Below are 22,532 nucleotides of genomic sequence, written 5' to 3' on the forward strand. Positions count from 1 at the left end.
CAGTCAGCTGTTTGACTGTTGGCATTGTCTTAGTCCTTCCTGATCTTTATTTAGAGAACTACGCAGGCAGGCTAGCTTTGTATTCTTTCCTCCTATTTTTTCCTGAATTGTTTGTTTCAGGTTAGATGGGATGGATTGTTAATAGTTGTTGTCTAGGACCTTCTCAAGTTGGATAACTGCATCTTTTGTCTGTCTTTTTATAAAAAAAAAACAGGTACTATGCTTGTCGTTTTTTCTAGGTTGTAATCTCTTTGAATTCATATTAATATCACCTAAATTGTCAGAAAAAATTCAAAAAAGTAAATTCATCCTGTGTCTGCTGATATGTGGTAAATTTGTTTCCAATTCTAACACCAAGAATGTAAAAATTAAAAATAATGAGAAAATAAAAGGCAGAACACTAAAGAAAATAAAAGAAAATGACGTGTTCTTTCTGTTTGGGAATCGGCCTTTTTTTGAACAACTTATAGTTCAACAAATAGCTCATCGTTAACCTTATGCTAGTACTTCGACTTCTTGTAATCTTAGAGGTGCATCTTAGTTCAAATTGCCAGGTAGTTTAGCATTCTTTTCCTAAAATACAGAACCAGAAAAATTAACTGTAAATGAGGCCTAATTATTTTAATAGAGCAATTGACATCATTTAACTCCGCCTGTGTGAGCTCGCTCACATTGCCGATCCCAAGCCCGGATAAAGGAGGAGGGTTGCCGAGGGTCAATCGGAAACAGCCTCCCTACCCAGGTAGGGGTAAGGCTGCGTACATCTTACCCTCCCCAGACCCCACTATTATGGGATTACACTGGGTAGTGACCAAGACCAAGCAATTGACATCATTTATAAAAGCAATTGATAACATATTTGTCATCTGTATTAGCAAAACCTAAACAAATTTGCATATCCTCTAGCAATAGGATCATGAATCGAAGTCTATCTAGCACTTCCTAAGCAAAATTTGCGGGATCACACTAGCTAATATGAAAACAGCTACTATGAAAGACAATTCATACTTGAATATCATACATGTAACTCTTTAGCACCTTGGTCACTTCCATCATGATTCAAGTTTCACCAAAAGAAAAATGGGGTTCTGAAATAAGATCATCATCTTTAAGACAAATGATCACTAGATTTACAAGGAAAAGTTACTGACACACGAAGAAAGAAACAACAATGTGGGCTGCTGTGCCATCCGATGAGCACAGTTGATTACAGGAAAAATATCGAAGGACTAATGACATATAGGTGAAATCTCGGCAGCTGTTTAAGTAACTGAGACTATAAAAATACAACATAAGAACAAGCACAGAGAGATATAAAGTACAGTGAATCTTTAATGAGGACCAATCACCATAAACTGAGCTGCAAGATGTCAAGTAAACATCTCTAACAAAATATAGAAAATTCACAATTTTGCACAGATAATTAAATATCCTTTGAGAATCCATAATGTAAGAATCAAATTACTCGACAGGTCCATCGATTATCAGTACTTGGATTTACGTACTATACTTGGTTCTGAAACAAGAAGCCTAGAATTTCTGAATTTCCTTAACTTCCATAGTTTCAATGACCAATGTAAGCATATGGAATTTGATGAGGAACTGAACAAACTTAAACAGTGAACTATTAGGACAGTGAATGTGCAGCAGTGCAAGACATTCCAAAAAGATCACTTGCGAAATTAATAGCAGCTTCTACAATAACTCAAAAAACAGTATGATCCAAGATGCAATTCTCCAAATACCAAGAAATATTTTGTTCTTCCAAAAACTTAAAAGTTATTCAAAGAAGAACTGACAAGTTAAAAGCATGCTACACTCCTTCAAGTTACTCTATAGATTACATAGTATATCTTACTATGAGATACCAACCTGAAACTCAAACAACAGTCAGATGCCATCAGGCTCTGATATAAACAAATATTGAGAGTAGTTAGGTAATGTGAAAGAGATCTAAGCCATATAATCAGTATGATCGGAAAAGAAGAATAGACCGTGATCTGCAAGACACTGAAAAGAGAATGCATTCACTAATAGCCAAAATTTACAGGCAAAAACCCTCTTTGTACAGATTGTTCAATAATAAAGAGAACATATACACAAAATTGTTTTGTTTTCAAACAAGGGGCTGGACCTGATCATCTTTTTTTCCTCACAGGCTGCCTACTCTTTACATTAGTATAATTCTAATAAAAAATCAATAATCAGCACCCTTCCACTAACTTTCTTCTCCTTTTGTTGGTTCTGCAATTCAATAGCTTCATTGGTTTCAGCTCTGTACTATTGCAGAAATCATCAATCATTGGATCAACAATATTTGTAAGCAAAAAGGGGTTGAGTTCCTTTCTCTTTCTCTCCTCGTGAACAGCATTATCAAACGAAAGGAAAGGATGATTCAACAGCATATTAGCTGTCCATCGAGAACGTGGATCCCTAGCAAGACACTTTTTCAGAAAATCTTCTGCCTCTTTCGACAATTTTTTGTCCTGCAAGTCCGGTGATTGCACTGCAATTTTCCACAATAGATAAAGAGTATCCTTAATTCCAGTGCAATCCCACACTTTCTTCCCCGTAATCATCTCAAACACGGTACATCCGAAAGCCCAAATATCCGATTCAGTTCCATACTCTGCATCAAGAACGGATTCTGGTGCCATATAAATCGGTGTTCCCCTAAGTCCACCATGCTTTCTTTTCTGAGTCTCAATTCCAACCCTGTTTGCGAAACCAAAATCGGCAATCTTGGCGGTATTTTCAGTACCCACGAGAAGAATATTGTGGGGTTTAATGTCACGATGAACAAAACCTCTTCCATGAACTACACTAAGCCCCAAAAGAATTGATCTTGAGTACTTCTTTACCTCAAAATCCGGCAACCCTTGCGTTGAATTTTCATCTATTCTATCGGCAAGACTCCCACCAGAAGCATATTCAAGCAAAATATTATAGAGAATCTTGCCATCTTCTTCAGTTACATCGGCTCCGAAACAACGTATTACTTGGGAACAATCCTGAAATTTGTTCAAGAATCCTCTCTCCTTTTGTAATGAAATCGAACGAGAAAAGAGGGATGATTTGACAGCTATTGTTGACGGAATGTCCACATTGTACAAGTTGTCTTGTGTAGTGGCTAAAGTAACAATGCCATAGCCTCCTTTTCCAATGGTTCTTCCTCTACACCATTTAATTGAAGCCATTATTAATATCTTTTCTTGTTCAGAGTACGCAATTGGGTTAACACAGAATAAGCATATTACTTTTTATTTTATTTTATTTTTTTTACTTCTTTTACAGTGTACTTTTATAAAGTCCGTGTTTCCTTGTAAGAGTCCTAGGATTGTAAGGAATGCGTGTTTAATTTAAGGTTTATGCCGCCGACAGTAAACTTCCAAATTTGTTCTTTTCTCCTTTTTACTTTTTAAAGATTATTTGGAGAAAAAAAAAACTTTTTCTTTTTTCTTTTAATTTATTAGCACCAAAATTGCAAATAGGTATATATTTTTCTAACGTCCCTGGTCACATTATAAGAGCAATATCTGTTTTTACAAACATAAAACGATAATATTCTGTGTTTTTTTTAAGTAATAAATAACAGTTTCAATTTTAACTTATTGTAAATTGTAGTAACAAATTATTAACCAGTTTTGCAAGTTATCTTGTTTTGTTGTTGTTAGGTAATAGGTAGATATTTGTCTAATTTCACTGGTCCCATAATGGAAGTTTCTATTGTTTTTATTAGTAATTTGAGATAATATTGTGTAGTTGATTTTTAAATAATGTGATAGTATAAATTTTTCTCTTCTCTTTAAAAACATTATAATCGATCAGGCAGTATATTTGTGTGAGCTTTTGAAAAACTATTTCAAAACAAAAAGTTGGGATAATCCCCCTATGTTTTTAGTTGATCAGCTAAACAAAGACTATTTAGAGATAGTATCGTTTAGATCTATTTCCGCACTTTCAAGGTAATATCGTTTAGATATTCCCTTCTTACTTTTCAGTTCTTGTACTTTAAACTCTTTCAATAAAATCGTCAGTTCAGCAAAAAAAAAAAAAAAAAGAGAACAAACTCCAATCAATTAATCCTAGTGCGGAAAAGACAAATCCCACCTTTAACGATTCACAAGTAGGCAGAAAATGGAAACTTGCAAGAATTAAAAATTTTAGTATAATTTAGAGTTAATATCATATCCTATGATGGTAAAAATTTATTTGCACTAATATTTATGTCAAATCATACTATTTTATTATGGTTAAAAAGCTAAGGTTAAAATATATATAGTACTATTTAATTAACTATATAGTTTAGCAATAAGTATATAAGTCAATACATATGTCATTTTCATTGATCTGGTTAAACATGGAGTGTTGATAAATTTCTACTCTCTAAGATAATTTACCAACTAAAATACTGATGCGGTAAGAAAAACAAAATTTTCTTAAGTTTAGTTCATCAATCACGTTAATACATTTCCCTCTTATGTCATTTAATTCCTAAATTAAGCTCATATCATCACAACGGTCTCAATAATTTTTTAATATCAGTCTTAATCAGTAATATCCTTCTTAAACTATAAAAAGTAAACAGCTAAAGAAGAAGACCTTCAAATTTTGCAAAGCTTGGATATATTATTATTATGATGAATCATTCTAGGCACGCATATCATGCTTTAACTCTTTTTAAATGACTTACCCGTTCCTTTTTATTACTACAGTATTAAACAAAGCTCCAATCACTTTGATGGTCCTTTCTAATGCCCAATCATATTTATGCGTGTGTGTAAAATCACATTTTCAGTTAAAAAACGTGATATTCGTAAATCTTAAATCGTACTCCTCCATTTTCATACCTTTAAGTCCATTTTTTTTTTTTTCATTTACTCAAAAAGATGTTTAAACTACTACTACCATTTAATTTCAAAATTTAATCAGGCCATCATCTGCCATTACACCATTTATAATGGTACTCAATTTCACCGTTCCTCGACTAATTTGCCTTCACAACCTACTACTCTATTCCACCACCTCCAATCAGCCGTAGCGGTGACGCCCCTATCTTCTAATTAATCTTATATCTAAAATTTATTTCTCCATTCACCGTCCCTCCATCACAAAATCACAACTTTTACTACCACTCATCCATGCAGGATTGTTTTCTTAAAGAGAAAATTATCGGCGTTCATCTTCAAAATCACTCCAAAACTTCAAGACCACAAATTTTACACATAAAATGGAACTAAAGATGTATCGAAAATTTTTCTCTTTACTTTAGCCATGACACATTTTGGTTGTGCCGTGGAGGAAATTATGTTTGCGTGTTTTTGTGTTGTGGTGAAGCTGAATTATTGTTGCGCTGTAGCCACAATGTAGCTACTTGGAAAAAATTTGTGCCAATATCACTAATTAGAGATTAATTTAATAAGAGGAAAAATATTCAAATTTGCCCTTGTGGTTAAAGTTTAGTTCAGCCATGACCCTGAAATAATGACTAGCAATTTCGAGCCAAAACTGTAATAACGAGAATATGGATAGCCAAACTTCTACATAGAGCGCAAAATTGGACCTTTTTGCAAAGTACAAAGCAAAAATCTGGACCTTTTCCTTCTTTTTAATCAAACTTGAGCTAGCATTTTCACATATACAAATATAATCTTTGATTGATTGTTTAAAGTATGTAGAGTGCAATTTTGATGTGACAAGGCACTGTGGAAAGTTGAACTAAAATTTGACGTCACTGCTATACAATGGGGCAATAAAACCATATAATTTAGGGTACAAAGAAGCATTATATTCTGGTTTCGTTTGGTTGTTGGTTAGAGTAATGTACATCAGTATTGGTAATGCAGAGATTAGTTACAAGTATTACCAGCTGATGGATTCAAAATGAAAGTTACTGGACACACATGATGAACAAATTGTTGCTACTTCTTGCTTCATTCTTCTTGGACCACTAACAAAAACTCCAACATTTGATTCTTCACACTCCATAATGATCTTTGCAAGAACGAATATCGATCCTCATTATAGAAATAAAAATGTTAGAAAAATCATTGGAATAATATTCATGTGCTTCTTAGCTAGTAAAAAAAAGAGGAAAAAGGTCAGCTTATCATACTTCTTAGATTAGGCCTTTCACCATAGTGTATTTTTGTCGCTCGAGTTAACGTTTGAAAGGGTAGGTGTTATATCCCGTACTTTTGTACATTGGGTTATTCGTAAGCTAATCGACATAAGTTCAAGGACAAGATTATTTTTGAGACATGAGACAAGAAATTTTTAACCCCAACTTTAAAAATTGCACGGGATGCTAGTTAATTATTATTAGTGTGGAGATGTTAGTGAAGATTAGGAATTAATTATGTGTGCAATTAATCATACATGGAGGGTAGTGGAGAAATTATTAATTATCTAGGAAATTCCGTTAATTGTTGAATTAGTAGAAGATTAGTGAATTAGTTGTTGATGAATGGATAAGTGTTAAAAGGGGACAACTACTTGCACGTGGATGCATGAGCAAAATGCATAAGGTGACTAATGTAATGTGTGTATCCATTTGGTTTACTTTCATGACCAAAACTCTTTATATAAGTAAAGCCAAAAAAGTTATGGGTTCCACGGCCATAAATGGATTATGCTCACTCATTTAAGTAAATACCACACTTAAGGTTGAGATTTGTGTTACTAAAGAAGGACGCTTGGTTTGCTGAAAGTACGGATACAAGGAATAAAATTTCGAAATGATTTAAGACAAAAAAAAAAAAAAAAAAAAAAAAAGTGACGACGATGATTGAAAATAATATTTGTGTAGGTATAAAGAGGCTATGGACTAGAATTTTACCACTCGATTATGATAATGAGTATATGAAATGTGTTCAAAGTGATTCATGTTTAAGTGAATTGAGAGCAAGAATTAATTGTGTGGATAATTGGATAAATACTAAATTTTAGTGGGAGATTAATAAACTAATTATGGGATTTTGGATAAATAATAAACGTGCATGTCATCCCCATGTGGCAGCAACTAGAATGACTAAGTGATTAAGCTAGCTAGGTGGCATTATTAGGAGTGGGACCCATCGTCCAATATGATAAGGAAAAAAAAATCTTTTTCATTAAAAGTGACAAAAAGGGGGGCATATCACGTGAAAAGATCAGTGCATGGGATGATGGACACAAGGTTAATAATTAATGTTTGAGAGGGGTATAAAAAGGGGTTTATTAGCTATCATTTTAAGATACCTTCAAATGCTATTATATGTATTTGTTGTACTAATGTTACTGCTACGTGTAAACAAGGGAAAAAAAAAACACTTGTGCTTTGTAAAATGATTTAAGTACAGCACATGATATATTTTATCATTATATTGAGTATTACCCTTAAATCCTTTTTCAAATAACATTTTCCCTAAACTGTTCGTTCCAAACCATTCCTTCATCTCCATCTTCACAACACCATTTAAATTACTACTACTCTTATTCTTCATCCAGTGATTATACGTCTCTTTAATAGCTAATTTTACTTCAAATTCCTTGATATGTTTGAGCAGTTTGATTCGCCTTGTGGAAAACAACTCAATTGTAGCTATTTTTTTCTTATTTCTCGCTAGTAAGGACCATAAGGAGCAAGACATCAAATAAAGGTTTCATGGTCTACCTTAAAGAAAAAGAAATATTAGCTAAAGTGATAGACATGGAGAAAGTTTCATTCAGTGGTGTTTTCTTAAATCAATAAATGTTTGCTTTGCTGATTTTCCTGGCCAAAAATGTGTCCAACAACGTTGGTGCAATCTCTTCTTATGTAAAGTGTGAACAGAGGTTGAAATGGAGACTTGTAGATGGTAACGCGAGCTAAAATTTTCAGTAGCTCTAGAGCCATGTGTGAAGGTAGTATAAGTAAGGATTTAGGTTTGGCATATTAATTGTGGAAGTTCGTGGTTGGACCGAGTTATTGAACGACGTAAGGTATGTAAAGCTTTACCTTTCCTTCTCTTGGCATGTCTTAGGTGTGATAGGTTTGGATACGAGCCTCGGGGACGACTCTACTCTTAGGAATCCGCGCTTAAATTTGTCCCTTTTTCATTCAATAGAATTGAATCCTATATGCATGTTTTGTTGAAAGAATTGTGCAAGTTTTCATAAATTGCTTAAAAAGTTAGGGAATTTCCCTAGGACCTCCATGGGTGACTCTATAGACTTAATATACGTAATTTGCGCCCATCGCTTCAGTTGACCCGAGGTGGGCCCACTATTCCCGACTTGTCTCTTATTGTACTAATGTCTTATTTTCAAGCCATGTAAAATGAACCGTTTTAACTATCCTTCTAGCTACTAAAGGACAATTGTTTTAATAGTTCCCTTGAGTCTTGTAAACTATTTTGGAATGTGGAAGCGACCTCAGAAAGATTATTTCTCCGTAACTTATTATGACATCCGAAATACACTTACTATGATTCTGTCCGATTTCATTATTTCGATTTGTCATTCGATATGTCTTATTGAGTCTCTGGAAATATATGGTATTTTATATTGCATTTAGTTTCTCACTACTCCATTCGTGGATGCCTCAATGTTTCCCCCACTGAGCCCGGGCCAGGATATGTTGTCAAGCGTATTCCACTGCATTGTTCGCCGTGCCTCGATGTGAGGGGGCAGGTTCACTGGTACATGGGTTGTGGAGTATGCTGTGCCATGTACACACATTCTGATATGACATGATATGATTTGATATGGCCACCTGATATGATATGTTATGTTACGGGGTTATTCCCTAATCTGGAGCATGATGTGTTGTGGCGCCAGTGTCGGGGTGGCGACCACGTTCTGTTCACCGAGTCCCTTGACGGGGGCCGGATATGATATGGCATATGTTTCGGTATACGTTCTTTACGTTTTGGAAATATGCATTTGATAATCTGGATATTACACTCATTTTTTGTACGTTTTGTTCCGGTTATGATTTTGTTTCTGTGCTTCAGGCTTTACATATTCAGTACATATTTCGTACTGACCCCCTTTCGTCGGGGGCTGCGTTTTCATGCCGCGCAGGTACTGACGACCGATTTGTTGATCCGCCCGTTTAGGATCCTACTCTACTGTCTTGGAGTGCTCTTTTGTCCGGAGCCTACGTTTCAGGGGTATGACGGGGCCCTGTCCCGTCTTATGATTCTGTTGTGATCTGTAGAGGTCTGTAGACGTACATGTGGGTTCTGTATATGTTTTGGGTTGATATGATCTGTGATAGCCTTATCGGCTTCCACGTGCTATATCTGTTCATCTGTGATAGTTAGTGACGCCATTTGACTTTTATATTTATATACTCTGCTTATATGCCGGTTTGGGTTAAGGGGTACGTCCGGGTGTCCAGCACGGACACTAGTCGCGGCCTACGGGGTTGGGTCGTGACAAAAGTGGTATCAGAGCGGTTCGTCCTCGGAGTGTCTACAGACCGTGTCTAGTAGAGTCCTGTTTATCGGTGTGTTGTGCACCACATCTATAAACAAGAGGCTATAGGACATTTAGGATGTTACCTTTCTTTCATATCTAAGATCGTGCGATAGAGCCCAACCATAGGAAATGAAATTCCTTTTACTAACCTTTGATTTCAGCTGAAGAATGACATCGACAGAAGAAAGCGACTGATGATATTGGAAGCTACAAAGTACACAGGTAAGCAATGGTGCGAAAAAGGCATGTCGGATAAGGTAAGAATATCGAAATATGATTAAAATGTAAAGTTGAAGGATGAAAGAGAAGGTAGGTAGGAAGGTATAACAGGACAAATCGTTAAAGGATCTAGTACGTCTCGAGGTGCAATATGTGAGGTAAGTCCCGACACCTTTATACTTTTTCTGGAAATTGGGAGCCCTGTGTGGCTATGATATGATACGATACATGCATATATATGTTGGCCCTGTGAGGCATTGTTGGTATTTCCTGCGTGCAGGTTTTGAGATAGTAAGAAATACAGAGGAAATTCTGCCAAAATTTCCCTAGAAATTAATTACAGGGGTGGATGATTATGATTGGATTATTATGAGAGAGAAAGGAATTAAATAAAAAATTTAGTGGACAAATGGTATGTTAACATGCACACCACGTATCCATGATTAGGGACAGCAAATTAACACCTTTCATGACATTTTGTTGGTGGCATGTTGAAGACAAATGATATATGTATATATGTTAAAGTGAAGAATGGGCTCACAGTCCCTAATTAAAAAGTTGTGCTTGAAATCATTCCTTTCAAAAGGGATAATTCTCTTAAGAACGTATGGAGCAGCAAAATATATAGGAAGCAGCTATATACTTCATTTTCAAAGGCATGAAAAATGTACAAGTTACGTTGAAGCAACACAATACGGCAAACGACCTCGAGCCCTTGCTGACTACTTGATTTTAGCGTCGCTTTACTCCGGTTGATAGCAAATCAGAGATTTCTTTGAAGTGAAGTTAGATGGAAGAAAGGAAGTGAGAAAACGTTGCAAACCATGTCAGACTTAATACCATTATTGAGCAAGAAAAAGGATAGACGAGTCCGATCATATCAAGAAAGTGATTCACTTATATCTTTTGAAAGGACATTCCTGAGGAATCAAGGGAGTATTGCGACCAAAAGTCATTACTAAGAAGGAAACTCGTTTTCAACTATTCAAAAGGAATGTTATTAATAGATGTCAAGTGGAGAATGACATTAGGCTAAGTAAAGAGAGGCACATCATGATAGATAAGTTCGAGTTACAATTGATTTGTTATGAGATCACCATAACCAGTATACCTATATAGGACTTGTTTAACATTCGAGGACGAATGTTCTAAAGGGGGGAAGAATGTTATATCCCGTACTTTTGTACATTGGGTTATTCGTAAGCTAATCGACATAAGTTCAAGGACAAGATTATTTTTGAGACATGAGACAAGAAATTTTTAACCCCAACTTTAAAAATTGCACGGGATGCTAGTTAATTATTATTAGTGTGGAGATGTTAGTGAAGATTAGGAATTAATTATGTGTGCAATTAATCATACATGGAGGGTAGTGGAGAAATTATTAATTATCTAGGAAATTCCGTTAATTGTTGAATTAGTAGAAGATTAGTGAATTAGTTGTTGATTAATGGATAAGTGTTAAAAGGGGACAACTACTTGCAAGTGGATGCATGAGCAAAATGCATAAGGTGACTAATGTAATGTGTGTATCCATTTGGTTTACTTTCATGACCAAAACTCTTTATATAAGTAAAGCCAAAAAAGTTATGGGTTCCACGGCCATAAATGGATTATGCTCACTCATTTAAGTAAATACCACACTTAAGGTTGAGATTTGTGTTACTAAAGAAGGACGCTTGGTTTGCTGAAAGTACGGATACAAGGAATAAAATTTCGAAATGATTTAAGACAAAAAAAAAAAAAAAAAAAAAAAGTGACGACGATGATTGAAAATAATATTTGTGTAGGTATAAAGAGGCTATGGACTAGAATTTTACCACTCGATTATGATAATGAGTATATGAAATGTGTTCAAAGTGATTCATGTTTAAGTGAATTGAGAGCAAGAATTAATTGTGTGGATAATTGGATAAATACTAAATTTTAGTGGGAGATTAATAAACTAATTATGGGATTTTGGATAAATAATAAACGTGCATGTCATCCCCATGTGGCAGCAACTAGAATGACTAAGTGATTAAGCTAGCTAGGTGGCATTATTAGGAGTGGGACCCATCGTCCAATATGATAAGGAAAAAAAAATCTTTTTCATTAAAAGTGACAAAAAGGGGGGCATATCACGTGAAAAGATCAGTGCATGGGATGATGGACACAAGGTTAATAATTAATGTTTGAGAGGGGTATAAAAAGGGGTTTATTAGCTATCATTTTAAGATACCTTCAAATGCTATTATATGTATTTGTTGTACTAATGTTACTGCTACGTGTAAACAAGGGGAAAAAAAAACACTTGTGCTTTGTAAAATGATTTAAGTACAGCACATGATATATTTTATCATTATATTGAGTATTACCCTTAAATCCTTTTTCAAATAACATTTTCCCTAAACTGTTCGTTCCAAACCATTCCTTCATCTCCATCTTCACAACACCATTTAAATTACTACTACTCTTATTCTTCATCCAGTGATTATACGTCTCTTTAATAGCTAATTTTACTTCAAATTCCTTGATATGTTTGAGCAGTTTGATTCGCCTTGTGAAAAACAACTCAATTGTAGCTATTTTTTTCTTATTTCTCGCTAGTAAGGACCATAAGGAGCAAGACATCAAATAAAGGTTTCATGGTCTACCTTAAAGAAAAAGAAATATTAGCTAAAGTGATAGGCATGGAGAAAGTTTCATTCAGTGGTGTTTTCTTAAATCAATAAATGTTTGCTTTGCTGATTTTCCTGGCCAAAAATGTGTCCAACAACGTTGGTGCAATCTCTTCTTATGTAAAGTGTGAACAGAGGTTGAAATGGAGACTTGTAGATGGTAACGCGAGCTAAAATTTTCAGTAGCTCTAGAGCCATGTGTGAAGGTAGTATAAGTAAGGATTTAGGTTTGGCATATTAATTGTGGAAGTTCGTGGTTGGACCGAGTTATTGAACGACGTAAGGTATGTAAAGCTTTACCTTTCCTTCTCTTGGCATGTCTTAGGTGTGATAGGTTTGGATACGAGCCTCGGGGACGACTCTACTCTTAGGAATCCGCGCTTAAATTTGTCCCTTTTTCATTCAATAGAATTGAATCCTATATGCATGTTTTGTTGAAAGAATTGTGCAAGTTTTCATAAATTGCTTAAAAAGTTAGGGAATTTCCCTAGGACCTCCATGGGTGACTCTATAGACTTAATATACGTAATTTGCGCCCATCGCTTCAGTTGACCCGAGGTGGGCCCACTATTCCCGACTTGTCTCTTATTGTACTAATGTCTTATTTTCAAGCCATGTAAAATGAACCGTTTTAACTATCCTTCTAGCTACTAAAGGACAATTGTTTTAATAGTTCCCTTGAGTCTTGTAAACTATTTTGGAATGTGGAAGCGACCTCAGAAAGATTATTTCTCCGTAACTTATTATGACATCCGAAATACACTTACTATGATTCTGTCCGATTTCATTATTTCGATTTGTCATTCGATATGTCTTATTGAGTCTCTGGAAATATATGGTATTTTATATTGCATTTAGTTTCTCACTACTCCATTCGTGGATGCCTCAATGTTTCCCCCACTGAGCCCGGGCCAGGATATGTTGTCAAGCGTATTCCACTGCATTGTTCGCCGTGCCTCGATGTGAGGGGGCAGGTTCACTGGTACATGGGTTGTGGAGTATGCTGTGCCATGTACACACATTCTGATATGACATGATATGATTTGATATGGCCACCTGATATGATATGTTATGTTACGGGGTTATTCCCTAATCTGGAGCATGATGTGTTGTGGTGCCAGTGTCGGGGTGGCGACCACGTTATGTTCACCGAGTCCCTTGACGGGGGCCGGATATGATATGGCATATGTTTCGGTATACGTTCTTTACGTTTTGGAAATATGCATTTGATAATCTGGATATTACACTCATTTTTTGTACGTTTTGTTCCGGTTATGATTTTGTTTCTGTACTTCAGGCTTTACATATTCAGTACATATTTCGTACTGACCCCCTTTCGTCGGGGGCTGCGTTTTCATGCCGCGCAGGTACTGACGACCGATTTGTTGATCCGCCCGTTTAGGATCCTACTCTACTGTCTTGGAGTGCTCTTTTGTCCGGAGCCTACGTTTTGGTACAGTCTTATGCCATTGTACATATGTATGCTATTCAGGGGTATGACGGGGCCCTGTCCCGTCTTATGATTCTGTTGTGATCTGTAGAGGTCTGTAGACGTACATGTGGGTTCTGTATATGTTTTGGGTTGATATGATCTGTGATAGCCTTATCGGCTTCCACGTGCTATATCTGTTCATCTGTGATAGTTAGTGACGCCATTTGACTTTTATATTTATATACTCTGCTTATATGCCGGTTTGGGTTAAGGGGTACGTCCGGGTGTCCAGCACGGACACTAGTCGCGGCCTACGGGGTTGGGTCATGATAGTAGGCTTTCCAGCTCTATATCAATGTTGTGAAACCATGAGCCTGGACCTGGAGAAGTTATCGGTGTTGTCCTGTCATTATTCTGAATCTGCACCATTTCCTTAACCTTCTGTTTCTTGTTCCAAACAAAGGCAGCTGATGCAGTTATAGCTATAACCACACATAATAACAACATACTAAGAGCTGCACTTTCTGAATACGAATATATCTTCTCGGTGGTATGGTCAACAGGGTATATGTAATATCAATTTAGAATACCAATGAGCAGAAGAAACATGATGAAGGAGGATGTGATTATAGCTCCAAGCCAAAGCCGATTGTTTTGGCCTAATACTGCGGAAACTGTTCTTTCTGAAGCATTGGGCTTAAGCCATAGTGTTTTGAGGAACTTCTGGTTGTCTTTTAAAGGTTCTTTCTCTCTTGTTACATAAGCTTCAATTTGTAGCTGCATTCACGAAATATCATAGTTGGTTCCTGAAAGGGGAAGGAGAACGTCTAACATGGCGAGATCCATTGATTTCTTGAAAGCAGCAACAAGGAGAACTTTTGGGATCTTGTAGCTTGTTGAGCCAGCAATATAAATAAGCTCTCTGATGATAGATATAAAAGGAGTGATGCCACTGCCTCCACTCACCATAACTAGCATATCATGTCTACAAGTAATTTTCCACAACTCAAGTAAGAAATTTTGAAGCATCAGAAAGAAAGTCGATCAACTTAAAGTTGAAATCAAAAGGAATTGTTCATTTATAGACTGGTACCTCAAGAATTGGGTTGAAGCCGGTCCATAAGGCCCCTCAAGAGAAACTTGAAGATGGTGTCCTGCTGTAGTTGATGAGAGCTTCTCAAACAGTTTTTGAGACCATTTCCCTTCACTTTTTATGACAATGCTGAGTTTCTCAGGTTCCATGTTACTGTTGGAAGTCACTGTAAATGGATGCCACTGCAGCTTTGATATACTAGGCACATTTATGAAAACTGAACTCGTTGGATTGTACCTTAGCCCTGAAACCGGAATTGCAAATACATAAGGTGACACTGTGACAGTAACATCTATCAATGGATTAAAATTCCATTGTACCATAGAGCAAGTTAACCACCTGGACTTTTAGAGAAGTTTAGCTCCACTGCTTGGCAAGGTAAAATACTTGCAGAAACTAAGCACACACGTTGTTGGGATTGTAAGAATCTCAAATAGCGGTCAACTAAGAAGAGGTAAAATCCAGGAAGCGTGATGCAGGAGTAAGTTAATCCAACATGAAATACAAAGAATACTACAAAGATAATGTAGAGATGATGTGTATAGAAGAAAAGCTCAAACAACTTTCTTCTGATTCGCGGGAAACTTGGCAACCACATAGCTATTCCTGCAAGCAAAGCCACTTCTCCAGCCACAATGGAAATTCCAACTTTATGCCATTGCAACATCTGCATTTTCACAAAATAAAATTGTAATAGGTCACCTAGAGACTGCTCTATTTTCATACTAAAGGTAAAATAAAAGGGAAAAGTTGACATACTTTTGAAAGCTGATAAGTATCAGCCCAGAGGATTATGAAACATAAACCATGAGCAGTGAAGAGAGTCATGACAGCATGCCCCAGCCAAATATGATACTTAACACTGGACTCTGATGTGAGCCCGAAGAGTCGCAAAATGGATGATCCTCTGGTTACTGGAAAGAAGAGAAAGGCTAGACAGATATTTCCTACAAGGCCTAGCATGAGAGCCACACTTTCTAATTTAGCTTGCCATCTGCCAATTGTCATTTTCACCCATGAGTTCATTTTCCATTGTATCAAAAATAAGAAACAGAGATGACTTTTTATAGCATTAACAAGATTTCAGTAAAATCTTACACTTCTGCTCCCATCATTGCTGCAGATTGTCTGGTTATATTCCTGAACATGCCATGTGTATAAGATGAGATTGACCAAATGAGAAGGGCAGTGAACATGAATAAGAAACATAATTCTGTCCATGAAACAATGCCTAGAGGACCTTTCATGATTGCTGGGCGGACTCCAAGAAGCGAAACGAGTACCTTTTAAGGTTCTGTTACCATAAAACAGCAAAGAGAGTAAATGAAATGTGCCATGTAAGACATAAAATCCCAATTCTTAGCTACCAATCCTTACGCAGAATGAACAACAATGAAACTTAATCAGCTGATAGTAGGACAACACTACTTACCTTTCATCATGTGCATTAGTATAGTTGACTAAATGAAGAGAAAGACATCCTAAAGTAGAAACCAACATAACTGGAAATGTGTATATCAAAATGTCTGAACCTGCAAACATCAAAAACATGAACACTTAAAAGTCCAACATTGATTGGCTAATATATTACATACATAATTACGTAAATAAAAGGGTGCTCTCTCTAAGGGCTTAAGTTTTTAGATGAAGTGGTCACACAATTCAACATGGTAATTGACAGACCAGGCACAGAGATCTTGAGTTCAAGTTTCGTTGTCACCCATTATAAAAAAATCTTCACGTGCTTGACTTATAGAAAGTATCAATCACTTACTTGAGCAGATGTGACATAGTTACGTAAATAAAAAGGTGTTAAATTTAGGAGAGATGAAACCTTGTATTCCAAAGTAAGTGGAATTGAGTTTAGCATAGACATGAAGCAACCAATGCAAATAAAATGTGTTTGTGGGCATCATTATCCAAATCATGAAGTAGCCCATTAAAATCAACAATACCAGCAGTTTTATTGCTTGTTGAATAATAGTCCAATTCATTCTTTGATGAAGAGTTTCTTTGGCATCCATTCCCCTTTTGTCTGTGCGATATACTAGTCCTTTGGCCCTTGTAATACTAGGTTTCTACGAGTGCACTCTTATTTAAAGTGGATGAAATAGAAATAAGTTAAAATAAAGGAAAGAAGACTCCCCTTTTTGTCAGCAAAACTCACTTTTCTTTTCCCATAAACATAATTGGTTTCATTGCATATTTGACCATTTGTTTATTCTAATTTATTCTCCTCTTTTGGCAGTGAACAAGCCCCTTTTTTGGTATATGTTATATTACTGCGCACATTTAATAGTACCTTCCTCCAAGACCTTCGTGGATTATAATCATATATTATGTTTAGAAGAGGACTTTCGAAAATAAAATCTCGTGTCCAATGGCTCCAAGACGGAGACGCCATCACAAAATGCTTTTGGGTTTTAAGCATATTTTAGTCTTAATGGGGTTTGAACTTTAATTACTCTATGATCATGGAAAAGAAATAAAAACATACATGTCTGCGACAGTCCGGTGGATACAGCAAAATTTCTGGGGTTAACTGATAAATTGAAATAATAATATTATAATATAATTAATTAATAAGTTTTAGATACGTAATGTACCTTTTTTTATTTTAATTTGGTGTACACAAATGAGTACGAGTAACTCTTTTCTTAATAGCAAGCACATTATTCCAATACCATTATAGTCCAAAGAGCAGTTTCGTTATGTAAGTGTAAGCCCCAGACTGTCGATATCAAAGGGCAAACTCAAATGCATTAAATGAGTTAACAGTATCATATTAGATATATGAATTAAAAAGAGTCCGCGGTTGCTAATGAACAAACAAGTCGTTGTAGTATAGTGGTAAGTATTCCCGCCTGTCACCCGGGTTCGATCCCCGGCAACGGCGTTTTTACCAACTTTTTGTTTTTAATAGTCCCTTTTTGTTTTTAACAGTCGATGTATCTAGGCCTGTGCACGAATCGGTTCGGTTTTGGCCATCATTGAGTTGAAATTTCGACTTTCTAAAATTCTCAATCAAACTCGATCCATTCTAGGTTCAATTTGATTCGTTTTTTTATTATTTCGGTTCGGTTACACAAATCGATTTGTTCGGTTTATTCGAAATTTAAACAAGCAACTATTTCATTTCAGTTTTAGAGTAAACATAACAAAAAATAATGAGATCCTAAACTTGCAGCCTTATAATCAAGACATTAATCAAGAAAAAACCATAAACTTGCAAGCATAATAGCATATAAATAGCAAAACAAGAGCTTGACAACTTGTGCAAGTATACAAATCCGCCAACACCACATTACATATACCCAATTAGTCATATTAGTCACTAGTGGCATATAAATTCGGTTTGTTTGGATCGGTTCGGTTGATAATTGAAGCAAACCGTATCCAAATTGTTAAACCATAATATTTTGCAATTGCATTTGAAAATCGAAATCGAATTGTATTATTCAAATTGAATTATCCGAATTGTTTCGAATCGGTTCGGAAATTCGGCTTGAACCGATTTGTGCACAGGCCTAGATGTATCTCTAAGCAAATATCAGCAAATAAACTGTCTCAGGCTCTCAGCTGTTGGGAAAAAAGATCTCAGCTCTATCATTGACATATCTCCAATACCAAGTATACGACAATACTCCATGTCAAAACCATTTTTGCACTTGAGGATTTCTTTTAAAATACAATTTCTGCACTGCTTTTAACTTTTTAACTTCTACAAGTTGGACATTGATTGCATTTCGAGTAGACTTTCTTTGACATTAGTCAAATTTTTCCTAAAGATTATGATCAGACTCTCTTTCTAAATCTCATTCTGATTTCATATAATTGACAAGTTCAAGAAATTTCTACGTGATTGTATACCATTTGATATCATCATGGAAATCAAATGCTCAAGATTCGAGGATTCCTTTTCTTACACACTTCTATGAAGTAGGGCATTGATTGACCATAGTTTGGTCTGATCGATTCGATTCAAATGAGTTCGACTTTTACAACAACAACATAACCAATATAATTCCATCAGTTGGGTTCGACTTTTATCAAAATCAAAAGTAAACTAATTAATACCAATTTGATCAATTCGATTTTTGCGATTTTATTAATGTTTTTTGAAAAACAATAAATTACTTAGGATTAAAAAATCCGACCTGCCGGATTCAAACCAGCGACCTAAGGATTAGCTGTTTAGGCTTTGCCCCACTACAGTCCTCCGCTCTACCAACTGAGCTAAGGTCGGCTTTGATTATGTTGTTCTTAGCAAAATTAGGGATAATCAAATACTTGATTCTTTTCAATGAATTCTTAGTATAATCTTTTGATATGGTATAGTTTTGAGAATTTGGATTCGGCTATTAAACATCATTCCCGGCGTCCCAATTTATGTGATATAGTTTGACTAGGCATGGAGTTTAAGAAAGAAAGAAAGACTCTTGAAACGTGTGGTCTAAAACAAGCCATAAATTTTTGTGTAACCGTAAACCATTTCATTAAAGGTAAAAGAGGAAGTTTTAAGGTAAATTATTTCTAAATATAAAAATGTATCATTCTTTTTTAGACAGGCTAAAAAAGTGTATCGCATAAATTGGAACAGAGGGAGTACTGTACCATAACTATAACAGATTATGCTATGGTTCGATATTATTAATTTATTTACTGCTAACAACTTAATTGTGGTTTCAATTTAACAAAGTGACACTCACAAATACGAACATTAGTTAATCGATCCACACATGAATATGTCGTTTTATAAGTAGTTATTCTTCAACATTTGGACAATAAAGTCTCGTCTTACAATATTCACTCAAAACTTTCACTTGTCTCATTTACATAGAGCTTAAATGAAACATGGCTCCTTCATTCTCGCACTGCACTTTTCTACTACCACACCTTCATTCTCGCACTGCACTTTTCTACTACCACACGAAGAAGTCAAGGGGTTCAACATCTACTATATATGTTTAAAAAATAATTTTAATCTTGTATATATAGTGCAATTTTTTGTCCGAACCCCCTGACCCGTTACTGGCTCCGCCCCCAACTGTAATCCATCAAAACTTGGGAGACTTCTCTACTGAATAAGATCAATATTTACTGCTTTCCTACTATTTCTCTTTGTATTATATCTCTGATTGTATATTCATTTACTTTACATTGATTCTATTCTACCCTGTTAGTGCCTTTTTCTCATAATTTGTGAACTTTAGTTCACATTCTATGAGCTAATAAATCACAATCACATATAACGTCACTTTACACCGTCAAACACGCTTATTTCTAGCTTCTGAGAAACAAAAAAACTTCAAATACCGCAGCATATAGTACTAAGAATTGAGGCAAGTCTGGGGAAAGGGTACACCCAAGTAATTCAACCAAAATAAAATGATGACAATACAACTTATGATTGAAGTTCCAAAAGAATGCTGTGTTTATATAAATATCATTACATCACCTTAATTTGAGTACTGGCCCATAAAATTTTTTTGGAGAATTTGTGGTTGAAAATAAATCTTAATTAAACAGTGTTCTACCTATAAGTAATTTAGTATTTAGTACATGACATGATACTAAATCTTATTTGCTAATGAAATTACTATGAAGTAAAATTTGGACTTATTTGTCTTCTCACACTTCTAAAAGATGAAACGTCTTCAAAAAACGACGTAGACAGAAAATACAAAAAATGAAAAACAAAAGATATGCGTCTGCCGGGAGTCGAACCCGGGTCTATTGCTTGGAAGGCAATTATCCTAACCGTTGGACTACAGACGCTTCCACATTTTATGTGTAATTATTACTCTATATATAGGTTTAATAAAGTTAAATCTCTATATTTTGCTAATACGATTTTGTTCATTCCATAAATTTCTTCCTGCAATATCACCTTTTGTTTGCTTTTACTGGATTCTCTTCTGTTTCGGTCTTTTTCTGATTTAAATCATAATCCTCGTGTGTTTATAATTAGAGTACATTTCTCAGTGAAAGAATATTATATATTTTTGAACAATCTTCACATGAAAGAAAATGTAGTACGTAGAGAATATTAATTTAGAAATGATATTCCCTTTCTTTTTTTTTGCTTTTCTAAAAGTCAGCTCAAAAGCCCAGAATTGCAAAAAAACAAGCTGTTAATTAGTTTTCAAGAAGGAGATTAATAAGTTTAATTTGTAAGATGCATAGATGAGATTATAATATTGGCCAGATTAGTTTGTTGATTTGAACAATAAGATTTATTTAAGTACAGAGTTATGGAGCAGAGTGAGCTTAATTGTGACGTATAGTTAACTCGTTCGGTGCATATATTGAAGATGCCTTCAAATCATTAGGCAAAAAGACATCAAACTTCGATATTCCAACTTGGACTGTTTTCACACTGTCAATCACTATGGTTATTATACTTCCAATTATATGTTAATATCTATCAATGTTGTGATTACATATTAATAACTACCTTAATCGAATTTAGAATAAAAAGTGTATCAATCCATTATCCAATGGCAGGACATTTACTAGAATACAAAAGCAAAACTTCAGAAAGGTACGAATCTTTCCTTTTGGGTGCTAACGTCGGCTCCCACTTTAATTTTAAACCATAGTCGTTATTGATGACGTAAGTAAAGTTCACAACAACACGATCATATGCGGTTATGGTTTACGTAATATCCTAATCATGCTTTGTATGAGCTTGTTAAGTAGACGTTTGGACGTGATTTCCTTGGAAGTTTGAAAAACAAAATATGAGTATTTAACGTTGAAATTGAAAAATGGTATTTGGAAGATAAAGATTGTGTCTAGACATGAGTTTTACTTGAAAAAGAAACGTTGAGAAGTTTTGTGAGTGGAAATTCGTAATACTCAATCTTGTTTCTCAAACTTCAAATTCTTTATTTCAAGCTTGAACTTGGAAACAATGGATCTGATTTTTAAAAAAGCAATTATTTGAAATAATCTCCAACTATTATTTCAAATAGCATTTTCATGTTTTGCGGTACAGTCAAATCTCTTTATAATTGTCATTCGTTATAACAACATTTTACTATAATGACTTGATTTTCTCTGGAACCGATTTTTCATGTTACATTTTACTTTTCTATAATAACATTCTACTTATAAAGGCAATGACATTCATTATAACAGTACACTCTTTGTAAAATTATCTCTCTATAACAGTCATACTCAAATATTGTGTAATAATATTTTGTAATAAGTACATTATGTATAATAAACATAAAAAGCTATTGTTAAGAGTCAACTGTTACTTGGGCTGAAATAGAAGAGTCAACTATTAAGCTCTTAGACAACCTTTAAGAGAAAGCTATTGAATTCCCTTTTGCCGAAAGTTTGGACAAAATTCTTCGTCAATTCGAGCATTATATTATCAATAAGAGACTAAAATTTACGAAACAACCTACAATTGTAGAAATCTTACGACAAACTTGAAATATTTAAATTCTCAATTAATTTTAAATGCATATGTTCCTTAGATCTTAATTCTTTATCGGTATAGTACAACTAGTTATGGATTTATTAATAATTATTAGTCTTTTCAATTTTTAATGAATGAGATATGAAAATCAATTGAGATTTTAAAATTAATAAGTATATTGTTTTAGCTTATATGTAACATAAAAAGTATAGAAAAATAATTGTTTGATTATTTTGTTTATAGCAGCGAAAT

At 34.9% G+C, this 22,532-nt stretch overlaps 1 protein-coding gene, 2 non-coding genes and 1 pseudogene across 3 annotated transcripts; all 4 read right to left on the minus strand.

Annotated features, from left to right (window-relative positions):
• Positions 1-2,001: 2,001 nt before the first annotated feature.
• LOC132607088 (mitogen-activated protein kinase kinase kinase 20-like) lies at positions 2,002-3,475 on the minus strand. The gene has a single exon (XM_060320943.1). The coding sequence runs from the start codon at positions 3,195-3,197 to the stop codon at positions 2,205-2,207; it is 993 nt and encodes a 330-aa protein (XP_060176926.1). The 5' UTR covers positions 3,198-3,475; the 3' UTR covers positions 2,002-2,204.
• Positions 3,476-5,862: 2,387 nt separating this feature from the next.
• Positions 5,863-16,872, minus strand: LOC132614914 (ferric reduction oxidase 2-like; annotated as a pseudogene).
• Positions 16,873-18,999: 2,127 nt separating this feature from the next.
• TRNAY-GUA (transfer RNA tyrosine (anticodon GUA)) lies at positions 19,000-19,094 on the minus strand. The gene is made up of 2 exons: positions 19,058-19,094; positions 19,000-19,035 (listed from the first exon to the last, which is right to left on the minus strand). It is a non-coding gene; the product is annotated as a tRNA-Tyr (tRNA).
• Positions 19,095-20,554: 1,460 nt separating this feature from the next.
• TRNAG-UCC (transfer RNA glycine (anticodon UCC)) lies at positions 20,555-20,626 on the minus strand. The gene has a single exon. It is a non-coding gene; the product is annotated as a tRNA-Gly (tRNA).
• Positions 20,627-22,532: the final 1,906 nt, after the last annotated feature.

This window comes from Lycium barbarum, chromosome 1, assembly GCF_019175385.1.
Source record: "Lycium barbarum isolate Lr01 chromosome 1, ASM1917538v2, whole genome shotgun sequence".
NCBI classification, from domain to species: Eukaryota; Viridiplantae; Streptophyta; class Magnoliopsida; order Solanales; family Solanaceae; genus Lycium; species Lycium barbarum.